The sequence below is a fragment of the Sabethes cyaneus genome, chromosome 3 (genome assembly GCF_943734655.1).
Source record: "Sabethes cyaneus chromosome 3, idSabCyanKW18_F2, whole genome shotgun sequence".
In the NCBI taxonomy this organism is placed as follows: domain Eukaryota; kingdom Metazoa; phylum Arthropoda; class Insecta; order Diptera; family Culicidae; genus Sabethes; species Sabethes cyaneus.
Window position 1 is genome coordinate 124,951,474 of NC_071355.1, and position 21,264 is coordinate 124,972,737.

General features: G+C 40.2%; 1 protein-coding gene across 1 annotated transcript in view; it reads left to right on the forward strand.

Annotated features, from left to right (window-relative positions):
- Nucleotides 1-21,264, forward strand: part of LOC128743672 (calcineurin-binding protein cabin-1-like) — an 858,845-nt gene that overhangs the window by 635,909 nt on the left and 201,672 nt on the right. Inside the window, exon 18 of the mRNA XM_053840294.1 lies at nucleotides 12,927-13,175. Coding sequence (XP_053696269.1) covers nucleotides 12,927-13,175 — 249 coding nt within the window. The remainder of the gene's footprint in view (nucleotides 1-12,926; nucleotides 13,176-21,264) is intronic.

The following is a 21,264-nucleotide window of genomic DNA, read 5'->3' on the forward strand; positions in this document are numbered from 1 at the left end:
ATATAATTATTAAAATAAATAACACTGTTATCACGATAACTGGCAACTCGGGACGCTGTTCGAAACAATAAGGCAGTTGTCGAGCACTTTATACAAAATCCATTATACAATTGATTAGTAGGTACACCGGTTGGTACTGAAGAAGTGCATTTAGTTGCTGGCAGTAACAATTAAAAATTATTTTCAATTTTCTTTACTTAAAACGAGATTTAAACGTAATTTAAAACATTTATTACACATGAAATTATATACTTAATGATTATATATCTACACAGATCGATTATAAAATCCACATCAGAAAAATAGTTGTTTCGACACACGTGTGTATGGCTCACTGATTTGTAAGTGATATATGTACAATTATTATGCAGATCTACAATTTATTATATTATTTTATAGCTTTGAAGCTTTTCGCTTAAAAATTAAACTGCTATCAAACATCAGTGCCAGCTTTTCTGTGATCCGAAACAACGTAAAACATAATATAAATTCAAATTTAAATAATCAGAGATCAGATAACGTATCAACCATAAAACAGGGATGCCGAGTTCCGTCTGCGAGAAGAAATCGAGATAGACGAGGATGACGACGACTGTAAAAGCACTTCTACGCAGCAGAGCAGCCAGAGTAAAGTAGTGCGATGGCAAAAACGACAGCAACAAGGTATTAACGTACCTGATACGGTTATTACGTCAACTCCGACGGATCGTGTAGCTGAACCAATAACTAGCGAAGGCGCAACTGCCACCAGAACACAACCTGGGCAGGGTGACAAGTTACCACCACCAGTGTATCAACAAAATGTTCAGGAGAAGGCGTTTCGGAAGGTATTTCCCTGAAAGAGTCAGTTACTGGGCTCGTGCTAGGAAGAATCCGCGCAACGAGCACAATAGTGTCATCAGCGAACATTAAGCAGCATTATTTAGATCTCCCTAGTACATCGTATAAATCCATCCATAATTGCCTTTTACTCTCTGAGAAAGGAAATTTGGACACCCACGAACAAAAGGAAATCCGGTATTAAAGATTCTTTAGTAGTCCGTCGCGAGTCGCGTGTCAATTCTGTCCCAGCAGTGATTAAAATAGGTAATAACTTATTTCGAGGTGCTATTCCGAAGTGAGTTGAAGACACGGATTGGCGTCTGACCAGCGGAGCAAATCAGTTTTCTACCGCACTATTACCACCAAGGGGTACGAACACGGGATTAGCAGCATTGTATCATACACCGGAAGCCAGTGCATTACTACATCTAATGAATTGGACGTCGACCGGGGCATCAGCGTATGTGCATCAACCGTATCTAAGGTCAGAGAGAATTGCATACACTCCAGCGGCTCTTAGGATGCGGGAGAACGAACCACAACCACCATGGTTCCCAAGCTGGACTACCAGATGCGGAGCAAGCACAATCATGGGAAGGACCAACCCCGAGACATATTGCAGCGAGACACGTGATGTTTAAGGAGTTATCTACCTTCTGCTGGTCGAGCAGAAGAATGGCCGATGTTCTATAGCTCATTTACCAACACCACGCAAGCGTGTGGTTACTCGAACGCCGAGAATCTGTCTTGGCTTCAGAAATATTTGAAGGGAGAGGCGCTTAATCACGTGCAGAGCATGCTGCTATATCCCGAAGGCGTTCCCTATGTAGTGGCGCAATTGGAGCAACTGTACGGCCGACCAAAGCAGCTGATACATACCCTACTGTACAATATGCGAGAAACGCCGCCGCCGAGGGAAGGAGATCCAGAATCACTAGTTGCACTCGGCTTGATAGTACAGAACCTATGCAATCACATGATAGTTTCTAGGCAAGAGGCGCACATCAAAAACCCAGAGCTGCTATACACGCTTGTGAGCAAACTTCCAGTTAATTGGCGGATGGATTGGGCATTGTACCAGGAGCGCTGCCCAATAGTGAACATATGAACTTTTTCACAGGTGCTGGTACGAGCGAATGCGACTTTGTACCAAGAGCCGAGACGTACGAAGGAACGGAGCACCAAAGGCAAGAACTTTTGGGGAACCCACCCCACAGACGACTCGCCTGAGTGCTCGTCAGGCATGGTCAAAAATCGCATCAAAATGTTGTCATCAATACTCAATCACCGATTCAACTCACACAACCATCACCTTTTATATGCTCACTCAGAGAGACCAAGCATGCTCTTATAGCAGTTTGACTCATTTGTTGCACACGAAACAAATTGAATATGAGCTGAAATGATTGCGATCATGCCTACTCTGTTTTTTTCATTCTCTGACCCTAACGAAGCAAACCAAACGTTTGCCACTGAGCGAATCTGATTCGATTCTATTTTGCTTTTCATGTTATCTATCGTTCATGAACCGAAAATGATTGCTATCATCATTTGAATCAGCTTTAATTTTGCTCCAATAAGTTACGTAACTTCTGAATAAGTTACAAAGTGTTTGAATATAATAAGTTCAAACCGATTCCCATCGCTTACGGTCGTCTTGCGATTGTGTCGGTTCTGATCCAATTAGTATTTTTTCATATCTTCTGAATCATTTCTCTTTCGAAATTGGTCCGTGCACATCTAACAGCGAGAGCGGATCAGTATAGTTCTGAATCACTGCTAAGCGTTAGCGATAGTAATCTTTTTACCTTTGACAACTTATGATCGTAAATCAGCGATGCTCACTTGAGTGAATGACTTTTTCCATCCTTGGTGCTCGTTAGAAGATGAAGTAATGGGAGATTCGCCCAACCCCCCAGGAAGGGCGGAAGCACTGGTAGAAATGTCTCGTCCAACTGGGCCAGTATGTCTAGTGTGCCAGGTTACTCAGCATCGTGTCAAAAGTTGCCCGAATTTCGCAAAGCAGAGCTTAGACGAACGTTGGAAGCTAATTGATCGCTTCAGCCTTTGTCGAACTTGCTTGGGGGCTCACGGAAGACGGCCCGCCAAATGCGGAAATATTGCGACGTGGATGGATGTCAAAGAAGACATCATCCGTTGCTACACGAACGGTTCATTCAGGATGACTCTAAGCCAGATACCAACTCGAATGAAAACGTGGTTAAGCTGAAAGCTTCGGATGCAGCAAGTAGTTCTAACGCCGTAACGAACCATCGTTCCGTCGGGTAATCATAGTTTCGAATGCTGCCGGTGACGTTACACGCTAACAACCGTACAGTGGTAACAGTTGAATTTTTAGATGACAAGTCGTCCAGGACACTGATTGACGAGGAGATCGTCAAGCAGCTCGGCTTTATTGGAGAAGAACAACCTGTGTTTACAGTGGACGACCAACATGAAACGTACAGAATCCGCTTCGCAACGTGTCAACTTGGAAATCTCTGGACGTAATGGTGGTGTTAAACACAAGTTATCAGATTTGCGCACGGTTATCAAGCTAGATCTTCCTCGATAGTCGCTGAATTACAAGGAATTAACCAGGAAGTTTCCGTATTTGGAGGGTCTACATGTGACGGGCTATGACTAGGCCATGCATACTCATCGGAAACGATAATGCTCATATAACGGCTACACTAGAGATGCGGGAAGGCCGGCCTGGAGAGCCGATTGCAGCGAAGTCGTGGCTGGGATATATGGTTCCAATGATGAGCGGTCTCTCGAACGTTTCACACAGTTACATACATCAGTTTTCACATCAACGAATGTAGGCAGAATGATCAACCAGTTCACGAGTTGATAGTGAAAAAAATTATTGTTACTAGTCTCGGTATCTCGAAGATCTCGGGTCCAGACTTGGCTGAGAAGCCACGAGCGAAGCAAAATTTCCAAGACCAAACGGGTCGGGCAGCACTTTGAAATGGGACTGCCGTGGAAATTTGACCCTTTCGAGCTTCCAGATAGGTACCCGATGGGGATACGGCACATACAATATTTAGAGCGGCGGATTAAGAAGTATGAATTTAGTGGCGAAAGCGTAAGACGGCAGATGGGCGAGGGTCAAACGAAGGGATACGTTCATACAGAGACAAAGGAGGAAAAGATATGCAGCGAGAGAATTCGTAGGCGCGAAGTACGCGGTTTCCTTGGACGCATTGAACGCGTGAGAACAGCGGTTGTTCATACGAGACCGAATACATTTAGTAATTCATATAGCTAAATTAGCAGGTGACCGGACGAGAGCCATAAATATGATAGCCATACGGACGGTTGCCATACGTACAAATGCCATATAGACGAATGCCATAATGTATGTTTGCCATAATGGACGAATGCCATAATATATGTTTGCCATAATGGACGGGAGTCATAATATACGTTTGCCATAATCTATATATTCAACGTTTGCTAGATGATTCAGGGCGAGTCGGCCCGAATGTAACAGTAGCCCGAATGTCACAAGCCCGAATGTAACAGTAGCCCGAATGAAACACTAGCCCGAATGTAACACTAGCACGAATGTAACACTAGCCCGAATGTCACACTAGCCCGAATGTAACATTAGCCCGAATTTAAGACTAGAACACGGGGGGCCCCGCAGAAATCACATCTGTCTACTGTGTTATCTGACTCAGAACGAACCCCTATTTCCGAAATTCTAACATCTCTCATGCTTTTATTTTTGGAGTAAACATGTAGGTAATTTCTTATGTTATATAGTTGATATTTGTATGCTCTATTCGAATTTATGATCAATTAAACGAAAAACTACAAAGTTTGTGAGTTACGAGACCCTCCCCCGTATATAACGTATATTCGTTATGAGTCAGGTAACACAGTAGGGCTATTAGTTTTCCTAGATCTAGTTGACCTCTAGTTATTTTTCCCTAGTCCTCGCATCAAGTTACCTTTACAAAATAAAACCGCCCTGTTAGCTTCGAGGTACGATGCTGATCTAGCAAGCCAGTCGTCGCATGTTCGAATCTCGCCTAGTCGGTGCCAGATAGAGTTAGCAGGATCGTTGCACTGGCCCCGTAATTTTCCTGTATTCTAATAGCTGCGAAGTCTGTCGATAAAAAGGATAATGTCTAAAGACGCTATAAATCCAAGGCTTTGCTTTTTTTATAAAATAAAAAGCGGTGAAAGCGCTTTATTGGCTTTTACACTCAACAAGCGGTGTTTACAATTTACTTACTATAACTTATAACTTATTATTTACTATACTATACTATACTATAACTATAAAAATAATTCGAATATTTTTTGTCATCAAAAATAAAAATTAAATTGATATTAGTTCAATATAGTAACGAATTATTTCTGCTTTGTCGTTATTACACTGTAAGATTTCAATCACTTGATTTTCGAGCTCAGCAATTTTTGAATTTTTGATTTTGATTTCAGTTGGAAATAGCAAGTATCGATTGGAACAGCATTATTATTTCCCGACAATGCTTCGAGAATAATTTGGAATTATATCAAGGGCAAGCCACATCACAGCTACATTTTCTTCGTTCAATCGATGTATTTAATTATGATATGAATCCTCAAGTGGTAGTCCGTACTTGGATGGATGTTAACGTTATCTCGTTCTACAATAAGCTTTATAACATTTTCGTTAAACACACGCCGTCTTCTGTGTGCCGTACAGATAAAAGGTATCCTGAGTGGTTTTCTGCATTGTTGATTCGATTGGTGAAGGACAAACGAAGGGCATTCAAATACATGCGTCGAGCTGGAACAGCGGAAAGTATTGCCGCTTATAAACAAATGTTGAGTTTGTTTAAGGCGGCACATAGGGAAGAACATCGTGCGTACATTGGAAAACTGCAGGAAAACCTGAAGTGTGAGCCTAAATGTTTCTGGAAATTTGTCAATAGCAGGAGGAAAAAAACCCGTGGATCTAGTGAGTATGAAGTATAAGGAAAATTATTCAGTAGACGCCAATTCGTCCGCTGCATTATTCGCTAATTGTTTCCAAAGCGTGTATCGAAACACCGCGTTACCTGATCCCGATGTTGCTTCGGAAGATGATGAAATATTAGAAATTCCACGAGATACCATTAAAAAGCATATACTTGGCTTAGATAAAAACAAATCGGCAGGTGCTGATAACGTTACGAATCGTGTGATAGCTGACCTTGTCCAAGAAATTGTGGAACCGTTGGACATTCTATTCAATTCTTCCCTTCGTACTGGCTATTTTCCATCTCTATGGAAAGTTTCGCATTTAACACCGATATATAAGACAGGTAATCGTTCAGACGTAGAAAACTATCGCGGAATGGCCATTCAGTCGGCTATTCCTAAATTGTTCGAGGCAATCGTGTACGAAAGTCTATATGACAAATTGTATGTTTGTCGACTGTTGGGATTTACTTGTTGGATTTTTTTCCTTCGGCTTGATCAGTCTCAAAAATGTCAAAAACGAGCTTGGTCTCTACATCCGACAGTTTCGATGATTTATTTCATCTTTTTCAGAGGAATCTATAAAGTATAACATAGTTTTGGTTTTCCGTTACTATTTGGTCTGTTGTCTATGTGTATTTATGTTTGGTTTACTTACAGAAAATTTATCGTTTTGTCGTTAACTGTGTTAGTGTCTAACATTGGTTGTCTTGGTTGTGTGTATTATTTTAAAAAATGGTGTCCCTCTAAGCTATGGATATTATTCTGTAATTATTTTAATAATTTGGAACTGTTTTTGTCCTGAAATTCTACTCACTGCAGCTGTTTTGATTTCTTTGTGGTTCACTGTGGTTACTGTTCTACGCTGTGTCTGTTCTATTGGCGGTTATCATTCCTACTTGGTGCACTGGTTGTACGCTACGTGTCCGTGCTTTTACCTTTTGCTGTCTATTAATTTTTTAGCAGTTTTATAGCGTGTGTGTATGAAAGTGGTGTTTTGGAGTGTGTTGGTGTGTATACAATTTATCGTTCGTTGTCAGTTTGGTTACGGTTTGCTTTGTTTTGATTGAAATTTCTAATAGAGTGTAGTATGCCCGCATATATGCTATTTAGTCCTTCAGTGTCTGTGCGTTTGTTGATGCTATTTTCTGTGTTGGCTATGTGACATATTTCTATAAACGGGAGTGCATTTGGTTTGTTGTGTCTGTCTATAATTTTCGTTTCTTGGAACTTAAATCGGTGATTTTGTGTAATACTATGGTGTAAAAGTGCTGTTTTTTCTTTTAGAGCTTGGATTTGTGGATCGGTGTTGCTGTAACCTTGCTGTGCTAGTTTGTCCCAGGTGTTGTAGTGTGTCCGGTGGCCGCTGATTCTCGTTTTAAGCATGTTTGTTGTCATTCCGATGTAGCAAGCATCACAGTTTTGACATGGTATTTTGTATATTAAATTGTTTTGTAACTCTTTGGGTACTGGGTCTTTGATTTTTGTGTATAGTTGTCCAACTGTTTTTATGTTGCGATGTGCAAGTCGTACGTGTTTGTAATCGTTTTTCAGGTGTTTGTCGATCCTGTTCGACAAGTATGGAATGTATGGTATTGACCGGTAAGTATGTTGCAGGTGATCATCTGGTGTTTGCTGAGTTGCTGCTGGTGTTTCGTGCATTCGGTTTATGAGTCTATTGCAGAGGCTTCGCGGATAGTGGTTGAGGCTTAGTTGTTTGTGGATGATACTTGCTTTTTCTTCATCTTGTAGATTAGTAGATAGTTTGTTTACTCGTTTAATGAAATTTGTGGCCATGTTTATCTTCTGATGTTGTGGGTGGAACGAATAGTAGTCGAGGAATCTGCCACTTGCGATCGGTTTCATATACCATTCGGTTTTGATTTTTTGGTCTTCTTGTCTGATCAGTGTCATGTCTAGAAACGGAAGTTTTTTGTCTATTTCTAGTTCATATGTGAACTGTAGATGTTCGTTGTAGTTGTTGAATGTTTTCAGTACATGGTCTTGTTCGTCTATAGGAATAGCCATTAATAGGTCGTCCACATATTTTTTGATGAACGGTGGCTTGAATGATAGCGATTTTGTAACTGTATCTAGAAGTGTTTCCATAACTAATTCGGCTAGAGTTGGTGAGAGCGGATTCCCCATCGCGGTTCCGAATATTTGATGATAGTGTTGTTCGTTATATTTGAAATAGCTTGAATTGATGCAGAATTCTACTATTTCGATAAACAAATCCAGGTTTATATTTGTGTTGGCTTTGATCTTTTCCCATTTGTAGATTATATTTTGAGTTACCAGTGTTTTTGGGATTGAGGTAAATAGTGCTATCACGTCCAAGGATATCAAAATGTAGTTTGGTGGAAGTGTGATTGTGTTGATGAAGTTGCAGAACGAGAAGGAATCCTTAATGTTGTATGGACTATCAATTGAATTCTGTATTATTTTTCCAATGAATTTTGAAAGGTTGTAGGCTGGAGCTGTCATATTGGGGACTACTGGTCTTAGTGGTAGATTTGGTTTGTGGGCTTTTGGTTGTCCGTATATTCTGGGGCAGGTGGCATTGTAGGTCGTTAGGTGTGTTGCTGTTTGTTTGTCGATGAGGTTCAGGTTTAGTAGGCGTTTTGCAAATTCGTTGTTTATCCTTTGAAATCTTGATGTAAGGTCGCGTGGGACATGTAGATATGTTTTTTTGTCGTCGAGCATATCGAGCATTTTCTGTTTGTAGTTTTCCGCTGTTATCAGAACGGTTTTGTTGCCTTTGTCGGATTGTATTGCTAGGATATCTGGGTTATCGTGGAAGAATTTTCTTGTTGTTTTTGTTGCTTTTTCGCAGAATCTTGTGAGTTCGTCTTTTTCCTTTTTATTGTTATTGTAGTGTATGTAGTTTTGGACTGTATTTGCGATTGCGCATCTTGTTTCATCTTGTATTTTGGAGTCTGGATTAGTTTTTAGGACATTTTCGATATCTGCTAGCAAATGGTAGAACGGTATTTCTGCATTATTGTTGATTGGTAATGCAAATTTTGGGCCTAGACTGAGCAGTGTTTCGGTTTCGGGTGGTAGTGATTTTTGGGTACTGTTATGTATGGCATTTTGTTTGCATGTAGGGACGTTGGTTTTGGTTGTTTGAGCAGTGCGGTTTAGGATGCGGTCGAATTTTTTCCTGGTGTTAGCTGTTCTGTTTTGTGTCTGTTTTTGTTGAAAATTTGTTTGGTTCTTGAAGAACGGTTCGATTATATCTGCCGGTATGTCCGATTCGTTTATCTTGGTAGCGAGTGCTGATTTTAATTGTTCTAGGACTTTCAGTTTATGAAATGTATGTTTTATCTCGATGTTTAGAACTGTTTTTTTGAATTTTTTGATGGCTTTTTCTAGCTTTTTCATGTACGGACTATTTTCTTTTAGTAACGGATAAACGAAGCGGAAATTTGTAGTGATGTGTGCCGGATATATACCTGTTTTTCGACAGCGTATTAGGAATGATTTTCGGCTTGTCATGCTGCTGAGTTTGCAAACTGTAATGGCGTAGTCTTTTAGCAAGTATGTGGGCAAATATCATCGATTCCGCATGGGTTTCTGAAGAGTAAATCAGTCGTAACGAACCTGTGTGAATTCCATACAACCGTGACAGATTACATATCAAGAGGATACCAAGTAGACTGTATTTACACGGACATGAGTAAAGCTTTTGATGCAGTAGGAACTCGTAGTGTACTCGATGCAGCATATGATTACGGCATTAGAGGCTCACTGCTAAACTGGTTAAACTCCTATTTAACATGCAGAACGCAGTATGTGAAAATTCAAGGCGAAGTTTCACAGCCGTTCATCGTAAACTCAAGTGTGCCACAAAGAAGCCACCTAGGTCCGTTACTCTTCGTACTAGTGATGAACAATCTTTCCACTTTCATCGTAGAAGCAAATATTCTGGTATACGCCGATGATGTCAAACTATTCTTACCAGTAAAGACCACCAAAGAATATTTTATCCTGCAACAAGATCTAGTTAACTTTGGCAGATTCTGTGCTGCCTGTGGGTTATCAGTAAATCCCAGGAAAGGTTCTGTTTTGACGTTTACAAGAAGATCAGCGCCAATTGTATTTGATTATAGCTACGAAGAAACAGATAACCCGCGAGTGACAGTGATACGAGACATAGGAGTTATATTCGATGAAAAGCTCTCGTTTAACTGCCATATAAATAATTTGGTTAAAGAATGTTTGCAGATGGTTGCACTAGTTCGCCGATTTGGACGAGAACTTACCGGTCCGCATGCTTTGCTAGCTATATTTATAGGCTTAGTCCGATCCAAGCTGGATTTTGCGAGTACCGTCTGGAGGCCGCAGTACTCTTATCAAATAAACCGTTTGGAAGGCATTCAGAAAAAATTCGTGAGATTTGCCCTAAGGAACTTGGTACGGAACAACGACCACCTCCCTCCGTATGAGCAACTGTGTATGCTTGCCGATCTGGATACCGTGACCGCCAGACATAAAATAACGGATGTTGTCTTCTTTGTGAATGTATTGTCTGGTCGAGTAAGAAGCCAAGTGTTAAAGGACAAATTAACTTTAAATAGAAGTCCCGATGTACTTCGAACATTCGAGCCTCCTCTAGGAAGCAGAAACTATACGCAGCATGAAGCGACATGCAGGTTCATGCACGAGTTTAACGGACTTCGAGAGATTATAACTTTGGATATAACACCGAATATGTTAAGACGAAGACTGAGTTTGTACTACAGAGGTCAATTATACAGTGTTTAGATTTTATGTATTTATAATTATTTAAGTCAATGTTTAATTTATAACTAATTCAATTATTGCTTAAGGGCAAAACGCCTTTAAGCCAGAACAAATACAAATACATCGCTCACGCGAAAAGAAACAGCCGCCGTTGCTGTGTGTAGACATTTTGCTGCGGACGCACAGTCTCACACCGTCTTTCTGCGTAGCTTATTCGTGAGTCGAAAAACTCATGAGCAATGAGCTGCTCGTGAAGCTAATGAATAACTGTGATACAAATTTTGCATTACTTTTTCTTTTCTTCGTCATCTTCGCCCTCGATTCTATTCATGGGCGGGAGTGCGAACCCTCGCGAGTAATTGATATCAGCAGCTCGGGCTTCAACGACAAACGAGAGCGACAACCGTAGCTGTTAGCTAAACACACACTCGCAAAAATTCGTAGCAGTGCATGAATAAATAAGAGAGAGGGTCCGAAAGAATGAGTACGCGTCTGTGAGGAAATTAGACCACGCGAGTGTGGGCTTCGCAACACCGATCCGAAAGTAAAGCTTGAGTGCTACACTCCGTACACTTTCTGTTTTTATACAACAGACTTTGCAGCCAGCCGATTCTGCAACCTTGTGGTTACGGAGCTCCTAATATTACATTCGGGCTTGTGTTACATTCGTGTTGGTATTACATTTGGGCTCGTGCTGCATTCGGGCTTGTGTTACATTCGGGCTTATGTTACATTCGGGCTAGTGTTACATTTGGGCTAGTGTTATATTCGGGCTAGTGTTGCATTCGGGCTAGTGTTACATTCGGGCATGTGTTACATTTGGGCTTGCGTTATTCGGGCTAGTTGCTTTCGGGCTAGTGGTTTTCGGGCTAGTGGCATTCGGGCTAATGTTATAGAATCGTCTAGGTCTATTCGTTTTCCTAGGTTTACCGTCCTCTAGTTAATTTTCCTTAGTCCTCGCATGGAGATACCCTTTATAAAATGAAAAGCGGCAAAGCCGTATGGCAAACATACATTATGGCTCCCGTCCATTATGGCAGACATACAATATGGCATTCGTCTGTATGGCTCCCGTCCATTATAGCAAACATACATTACGGCATTCGTCTATATGGCATTCGTACGTATGGCAAACGTATATATGGCTGATGGGGTGTCGTCAAATTAGTACGCTTTGTGGTTGCAGTTTGTAAAGCGGATCCGAAGACCTGACCAGTTTTACCTCTGGCCTCTGGCTGGCCCTGAGAGATATGAGATGATCGCCAATCGCTATTTTGTCGAATGCTGATGTTTTTTGATGTGCGACACGACATACTTTACTGGTCCTGAAATGTCCCTTTATGGGAACCGGTTCCGGATTCATAGTGTCCCCCCGGATCCGGATGATGCGCGCCATGGCTCGGAACTGCGGCAATAGGAACTGATATGTTCACAGTAGATGATATATTTACAAAAATCAACAGATTTCAAACAAATTTAAAATTTTTGGCAACTTTATCTAAAAAAGCCATGTCGCGGTCCCCCAAGGAACTACGGAATAGTGTTCGACATCGGAACGAAAATTGAAGTCCGCGTTCCGATCCGGTCCGGTTAAAACGGACGAACTTTGTTATAGTCGGAATAAAGACTAATAATCTGGTCCGATTTGGCTCTGTTCAGGTTCCGGAACCGGAACAGAGCATAATCGAACCGGAATAAAGTCGGAAAAACAAAGTTCGTGCCGATTTTTACCGGACCGGACTGCCGGACCGGACCGGAACCCGGACCTCAATTTTCGATGTCGAACACTACTGCGGAATAACTCCAGGGCCATGAGACATATGGCCATTATCTATAGATATTATGAAAATAGAAAAGATTTTCGGGAAATCCCCCAAATTTGGGGAAAAAATATTGAAAGATAAAAAAGTTACGACATTTTAGTGAATTTTGTGGTGCTAAAAATGATGTAGACCTTAGAGGGGTTAATTAGCACATCTAGGAAAATATGTATACATAGAGCTATTTATTTGAAAAAGCTATGATTTTCAAGGAAAATATGCGGTGCGCAGAATTAGATGCGTTTACGATATGTCAAAATCCTTAGGTGTCCGGTACTGGGAGACTCCCCCCTTTTCCTTTCCGCTCTTCCCCTCCTTCGCCAAAACAATTTTCATTTCTTTCCCCTACCGTCCCTTCATCATTTGTAGAACCATCGTTTCAAAAAAATATTAATATATATGTATGACCGCATTTCAAGGTCAAGACTAAAAACTTGAGATTAGTCTAGGGTTTTAATGCTTAAGTTGCATATAACATGTAAAATGCCAGAAGAATGAAAAATGCGTAATAATAATATATTTAAATTGTGTTTATTAATCATTCAACAATTCTGGTATTTATCTTTTCAGAACTTAACACAAATCGACGTTAGAGATGCGATATATAGAGACTGTATAAAAAATTTGGAAGAATGCATAACACGTTTCCCAGAACATTACAAATCAATTTACCGTTTAGCATACCATTATCTGTATGCCACTGGCGCCACTAGATCGCTAAAACGATGTCGCGAGCTGATGCTAGGTACTTATAAAACCACTCTTGGGAATGAAATAGCAGGATTATTCACAGAGAGACGGAACAATAATTTCTTCAACGTAAGTTTCAGTTTTATAAATTTATCAAATTTAGTTTTATAAAATTCTGAAAATTCTTGTTGGTTAACTGGGTATCGTCTTAAATACCTCCCAGTTGGCCTCGAGGTACGATGCTAGTCTAACAAACCAGTCGTGGTATGTCAGAATCCCGGTTGAGAGAAGCTCTTGGTTTTTTTTATTTATTTATTTGCAGTCAATTGTATGTAGACCATGTTACAATGTTAACCTAACCCTACCCTAAAGGGTATCCCACATCAAATCGAACCACGGAGAAACGTTGTAGAAAATTACACATTGGGTATTTTCTCTTGAAAATTTGAGCAGATGTAGTTTAGAGTGTATTGTTTACACTCTATTTTTATCGCGGCCAGTTTTTCAAAAATTGGAAAAATGGCGTCACCCTAAAAGCAACGTCGCGAATTTACTTTACGCAAGCACCTGGAAAATCCACAACTCTCTCATCATGAATGATGAGACTTACATCAAAGCGAACTTCCGGCAACTTCCGGGGCTACTGTACTTCACCATCCAGCACAAGTTTGAGGTTGCGGAGGAAGTAAGGATGCTGAAACTTTCATAGTTTGCCAAGAAATACATGTTTTGGCCAAAAAATACACCATGTGGCAAACGGAGTGCCCTGTTCGTGACTGCCGGGACTGTAAACGGGCAGATCTACTTCAAGGAGTGTCTACAGAAGCATCTGCTTCCTCTGTCGAAGCAACACGAGGGCCCTACGATCTTCTGGCCGGATTTATCTTCGTGCCAATTTTCAAAGGATGTATTGCAGTGGTACGAAGCCAACGAAGTCACTTTCGTACCCAAGGACATGAACGCTTCCAACGCACCGGAACTAAGACCCATCGAAGAATACTAGACTATTATGTAGCAGGCACAACGGAAGCATCCCCAGAATGTCAAGTCTAAGGAAGACATGAAGAAAAGTGGATGTCCGTACAGATGAAGCTGCAGCTAGGTTGTACACAACTTTTTGAGTGGAGCTAAGCGTAAGGTGCGAGCATACGGTTATGCTATTGAAGTTGAATGAAACAAATGTGCCGAAAGCTTACTAATGGGTTATATTTTGTTGTCTGAAAGCTTGAAAAGGATCGGTCAATAAGGTAATTTTCTACAGCGTTTCTTCCGTGGTGCAATTTGATGTGAGACACCCTTTAATTTTACATTTACAAACGGGTTTTTGGAAGCTTTCTATTATGAATTGAAATTGCGTGTTGCCTCAAAATATTGCTGCAATTTCGTTATATTCATTGAGAAGTCAATAAAATTACAATATTGATTGTATAAAACCATCAGTTAGATCAGTCCAGAATGCAGGACAGGACAATGATTCGTTGATAATAAATAACCTCAAACATTTCGGTATAAAAAGAGGATTTGCATACTATACAATAAAAAGCACGCACGCTATCATCAAGGACCTTTACTGCCAGCACTTTGTAGGCAGAACCCTTCTCAGTGGCATCCTTTTTGAGCTCCAGGATCATGTCGCCGTGCGGGAACGGCGGATACTCTGCATATCCGCGACAAGACCCTTCAGCTGATCGTCCCCGGTAAGAATTGTCGTACGGACGTCGTCCGACACAAGCGTAACTCTTGCTTGCGTCTCTCCGACGTCGCACGACAAATTCTTACTGGGTCCCCTCTCATGACCTTCAAAACTTATGAATATCTCAGCCCCTTAGTTTTGAGGATAATGGCATCGCCTTTGCTCCTCTTTTTTCTGACCACTTTCGGTGGAGTTTGATCCTCCTCTTTCTTCACGGCCTTCTTTTTCACTAATTCCCACTGATTGTCGGACGCTAACTGCGTCTTGTTACCCTCGGTGGGTTCTTCAGTTGGCTAGCGACCCTCAGCGATCAAGCGCTTCTTCGGGCCCGTGGGGGTTTCTTCCCCTGGGGACTGCCTTGGGCGTTTGGTGGATACCTTGTTGTCATTGGACTGCTCCGTAGTCGCAAGGGCCACGGTGTGGTCAGTCATTGATAGGCGGGCATCCGATTCAAACGCTTTCTCGGTCTCTTTCTCTGTCACTTTTACACGCGCTTCGAGTTCACTGTGTTCCTTCGTCGCAGCACGCATGATGCTCCGAAGCATGAGCAGACTTTGTTTCAGGTCCTTCGCCAGGGCACGAACTCGATAATGGTATCGAGCTGATGAGACGTCACTACCACTCTTGGTAGCATATCTCTTTTTCCTGCCACTGCTTTTATTAGCGACGGGCCGTTCATCGCTGCGTCCGGCGTAGATGCAGTTGGAGCGACAGGTGTGCTGCTTCCCTTTCCGCTTTTTTTTGGTCGGAAGATTTGACCACTGCGACCATTATTTTGATCTATTGTGGTAGCCCCCTTTCCGCTTACGCTGGCGCTTCTACTCGTATCCATCGGCGGAGATCTCTGGATACCACCTCTTGCGAACGAACTATCTAATTCATTAGCGCTCACTGAAGTTACGTTATTTTGGTTTTGATTGTTCATATAGAATCTCACGAGTTTAGGAAAAAGAAGAGTCCGCCGCATCAGAGCCCCTCATGATGCGATAAGGGCTGATTACTGTGGAGGGCGCTCTGGTACTCCACAGGCTCCGTTTGAGGCTGAGTACTTATAGAATCCCCCACCATTCATCCCTCGGCACGGGTCGCATGACACCTTGGATTAGGGGCTTGTCTATTCACGTTTTACCTTTGTTATACTATAATAAAGGTTTAAAAAAAGGTCGAAAAACACGAAATTGATCCGAGGCCCGGAGGGCCAAGTCACATATACCAATCGATAGGGTTCGACGATTTGAGCAATGTCTGTGTGTGTGTATGTGTGTATGTATGTAATGATTTTTTCTATCGCCTGTTTCTCAGAGATGACTGAACCGAATCGTTCGCTATTACTTTTGTTTGAAAGGTGTTATTGTCTAGTAGATCACTATTGAGCTGTTTCGTGATACGACGTTTCGTTTAAAAGTTATAAGCAAAAATGTGAAAAATACGTGACACGGGTTTCTCCGGAACTACATGACCGATTTCAACGATCTTAGTTTCAAATGAAAGCCCTTATTAAAGCTAAATTGTTCAGGAATTTTTAATTGAAAACAAATAAGTAGTTTAAAAGTTATGCTTAAAAACTTGTTTTGACAAGGTAATAATTATCGCCTGTTTCTTAGAGATGGCCAAACCGATTTATGCGCTATTAGTCTCATTTGAAAGATAATATATCCTAATAGATCACTATTGAATGATTTTTTGATTGGACGTTTAATTTGAAAGTTATGAGCAACCGTATACACCACACCAAAATTAACAATAATTTATAATGATTTTAACCAAGATAATTAACCTAATTTCAATTATTTTAATATCAAACGAGAGGTTTTGACACTACGAATATATATGCAAAATTTCATAACAATTGGTTGTACCGGTCAAAAGATATTAACCCTCGAACACTCGCGCCAACTTTTGTAACACAGTTACTCGCGCGCAAAATAGCTCCAAACCAAAAAAAAACGTGTGCACTAGAGTTTTGATTGGGGAAACTTGGTTTTAGGTTTATCGAACCTTTGGAAGAGTGTCTTGAAATTGAAAGCTCTATCGTCTGGTGGAATTTAAATTTTGATTAATCCCCCTAAAAGTGAAATAAAAAAAAGTTTTTTCTTCAGTGTCAATATAACACATTGATGTGTTCTGCAAAGTTATAGAGCATATTATTACAAGAAATTTTGCTAAAGACAATAACCTTCTATCTCTGCAGCGAAGATAGAAAAATCTTATTTTTTGTATATGAATTTGTAAAATCAGTTTTACTATTTTTGCTCTTTTTATAATTGTTGTATGACTTTTTCATGTACTGGAAAATTGTGCAAATAGTAAAAATACACAACTTTGCTGAAAATAGTATACCTGTATGTTTGCTTGTTTAGGAATTGTAGAACTTTGATTATAAAGAATACCCCTAATTTTGACTCCGAATTACTCGACTACCAGCAGACGGATACATTTTAAACATTTTACATTTGCTGATAGTTTTACTGCATACATTTTCCCAACAATTTAAATTATTAATGCATTGAATAATTATGATATTTTGCTTACAATAAGTTTGTTGAAGAATATACGTTAGTTAAACAGCGATTTGTAACTTTATAACAATATGGCGTTGAAAAACCTACACGCGTTGTATAAAATACAATAGCGTGAGTAACCGAAGGTTAATAAAAATTGATGAAAATTATTCAAGAAAACTCTGTTGATGTGATTCAAATAGAATGGCATTACAGGAATGAAAATGAATATATATGAATATGTGGTACTACCACCTGCCTTAGCAGAACATCCGTTCATAGCAATGAGCCTATCATGCCAAAAAGAGTTGAACATATTCAACAATTGGTCATGCTTCCCAACTCTTGTATGAAGGGCCAAAAGGGGATTGGTCGATAAGCAACATCACTTACACGTACCAGGGATTTAGAGAATCTCCTTCCAAGGGCTAAGTCACCTGAGTTAATCGTTAAATAAACCGTCTTAATGCAGAATGACTCCAGCAGGTGGGGAGAAGAGCCCGCTCATTATCCACGATGTATTGTTAATCGGGCCAAGATTAACCCTAGAAAGTTGACTGTTTCACTCTCCCTAGGCCCACCGCTTCAAACAAGTGCTCTGATGGTCCCTCCCTCTTCCCGATTCTAGTTTATCTATGTAATGTGGTATATGTGGTTAAAAATATAAGACCACAGAGTATAGACGGCTTAGTGGTGTAATTGGTTAAACAACACGCTCAACTAGAGATTGGGAGCTGTGAGTTCGACTCTCACCTTCGCTAAGTCTATATTTTTGGCCTAGTATCAAGAATTTTCAGTTTGCCTGAATCTACATTTCTCGCATTAAGCATTTATTCTTCCCCAACAGAAAAGTAAAAAGCCGACTGCTATACGTCGTTGAAAAGAAAAGAAAAAAAAAGTTAAAAATAGAACAATCTCACCAGCAGTCCTTCGAATGGAATACAGTTGCGTAGAGTTTCCATAAGTGCTTCTAATAATTAATTTATTTTTTTCTTCTGGTATCCATGTGCAGTATTAACACTCGTATTGGCCAAAGTTTTCACTATATAGCAGGAAATGCTTCATAAGCTAAAACGAAAAAAATAATTAAAATAACTTATATCATGCTTACCTATTAACAAGATCGTGTGGCTCCGCCGTCTGCCCAAAACCTCGATTATGAGGTCAGGCAGCCGGGAACCACCCAGTATCGCACCTTCTAGCTTGGCTACTCAATAGAGCATTACCGGGTATGGCCACGTGGAGGCGCTAGGTAGGGGCTTGGGATAGCTAGAGCTATATTGGACGCTCCTTATTTGCCTTCCTCATTTCATACCCAATAGAATGGCATTACAGGAAACCTATAAACTAGACCTTTACTAGACCATGTATATGTTAAAGGATAAGGTTTCCTCTTACAACTTACTTTTATTTGAACTTACTCAGATTAATAACAACTTACTTATCCTTACTCAGCAATCTCATGAAAAAAAGATCTATCAAAATTTAAAAGTGCTCCTATTTTGTTCAAATTTTGTAAACTTATTCAATTTTCAAAAATTTTATGTAAACCAACGCACTACGCAACGATAACCAATAGATGAATTATGTTCCGAAGACGTGTCGATTTTTATCTCAAATAGCAAGTAGACCGTGTAACAAAGGTTCCTTTCACCACCAGGTGGATTAAATCGGATTTTTACTGTTAGCCATGGATAACAGCTATTAAAACCATCCTCCTTTAGGGGCTTTGGGCCCTCTGGTTCTCAGTATTTTCAGGTTCATCGAACATGCTTCTACCGAGATCCGTCATTTGCTGGCGGAGAGTTTACACTCAGCCTTCGCATGAGTGTCCCCTTCTTGGTCCGCATACGACCCTAGTTTCCACCGGTTGTCCGATTTCCACTATGGAACGTATCCCGGAATGTACCACGAGGAGGTAGAGATAGGAGAGGCTAAGGAACTTCATGGTAGTTCTGGAGCGCATTATCTATACCTATAAAAATGGATTTCTGTCTGTCTGTCCCTATGTTCCTTATAGAAACAAAAACTACTGAACCGATCGGCGTGAAACATTTCATGTAGGGGTTTTTCGGGCCAGGAAAGGTTCTTATGATGGTTAGAGATCCCTTCCCCCACTAAGAGAGTGGGCTTCCATACAAATATATGCCTATTAAAATGGATTTCTGTCTGCCCTATGTTCCTTCTAGAATCGAAAACTACTGAACTGATCGGAGTGAAAATTTGCATATAGGGGTTTTTGGAGCCGAGGAAGGTTCTTGTGACGGTTAGAGACCCCTCCCCAACTAAGAGGGGGGGGGGCTCCCAAACATATGAAACAAAAATTTCTGCATAACTCGAGAACTAATCAAGCAAATAGAACCAAATGTTACATGTGGGTGTTTTTAAAGGCAAGAATTTTTTCTATGGTGAATTAAAACCCCTCCCCACTTTAGGAGGGAGGGCTCCTATACAAATAAAATACAAATTTCCTCATAATTCGAGAATTGATTAATCAAATGGAACCATATTTGGCATGTGGGTGTTTTTGGAGGCATGAATTTTTTCTATGATAGTTTGAGATCCCTTACCTTTTTAGGAGGGGGCGCTCCCATACGAATGAAATTTCAAATTTCCTCATTACTCGAGAACTAATCAAGCAAATGGAACCAAATTTGGCATGTTTGTGTTTTTGGAGGCAATTTTTTTTTCTATGGTGAATTGAGACCCCTTCCCTCTTTAGGAGGGGAATAATGACCCCTCCCCACTTTAAGAGGGGGGGCTCCTATACAAATAAATTACAAATTTTCTCATAACTCGAGAATTAATCAAATGGAACCATATTTGGCATGTGGGTGTTTTTGGAGGCATGAATGATCTATGATTAATTAGGACCTTTTTAGGAGGGGAGGCTCCCATACAAATAAAATACAAATTTCCTCATAACTAGAGAGCTAATCAAGCAAATGGAACAAAATATGACATGTGGGTGTTTTTGGAAACAAGAATGTTTTCTATGGTGAATTGAAGCCTCTCCCCGCTTCAGGAGGGGGGGCTCCTATACAAATGAAATAGGGGAATGTCACTGGTTATGAAGCAGGTTTTGTTTTTTGGTCATAGCTTTTGAACGGATTATTTAATTCCATATCTTTTTAAAGCATTTGAAACATTGAAGACTTACGTATGTTTTTGCTAAAGACAGCATATATTTTTTGCTTGAAACAAAAAAGTTATAGCGAAATTGGGAATTTTTTGACAAAAACAAAGTGTCCCCGATTGTGAAACACTTCGAAAAATCCATAAAAGAAAATAAAAATAAAGAAGAAAATAAAGAAATACGAAATGAAAATAAAATATTACATTCATTTATTAACAGAAAACACCTTAAATGCAAAGTAATTTATCAGTTTCTTAATTTAATCATCTAAATCTAAATTGTAATCAATGTATGTAAAAACAGGAAGTTCGAGATCTTAATTTTTCATAACCGGAGAACTTCACTGTTTCACAACCGGGGCGAACGACGTTTGTAAAAATTTATGTAAATTTTTTTAAGTAAATCATTTCACTTAAAATTTGACTGTGTAATGAAATAGAGGTCCAAAACTAAGGTTATATGCATTTTACTGCTTTTTACCTTTGTTATACTATATTACCTTTGTTATACTATAAAACCCGATTTAATCCACCTAGTGGTGAAAGTGGTGAATTTATTTATTTATTGGTAATTCATCTGACACATAAGATAGTCTACATGAATAAAAATCTTAAAGTAAGCTTGATCTTTTTAATCTTCTTTCAAACACGCGCGATGGTTCGCCGAAGTCAAATAACTCTTCCACTTTTGTAAACGTTCTTATACATTCAGTCATTGGCTCGCAAGATCCAAATGCTGTCCGATGGAACTGTGTCTGCACAGTCCCGTTGAGCGTAACGTTCGTTGCGATGCCCGGAAGTTGAGCATGGATAACAGTTGTGGACAGTCAATTTCCGCGTTAAGCATTTTAGCTAAAATCGCCTGTTGCATTTTACTTCTGTGTTCCAG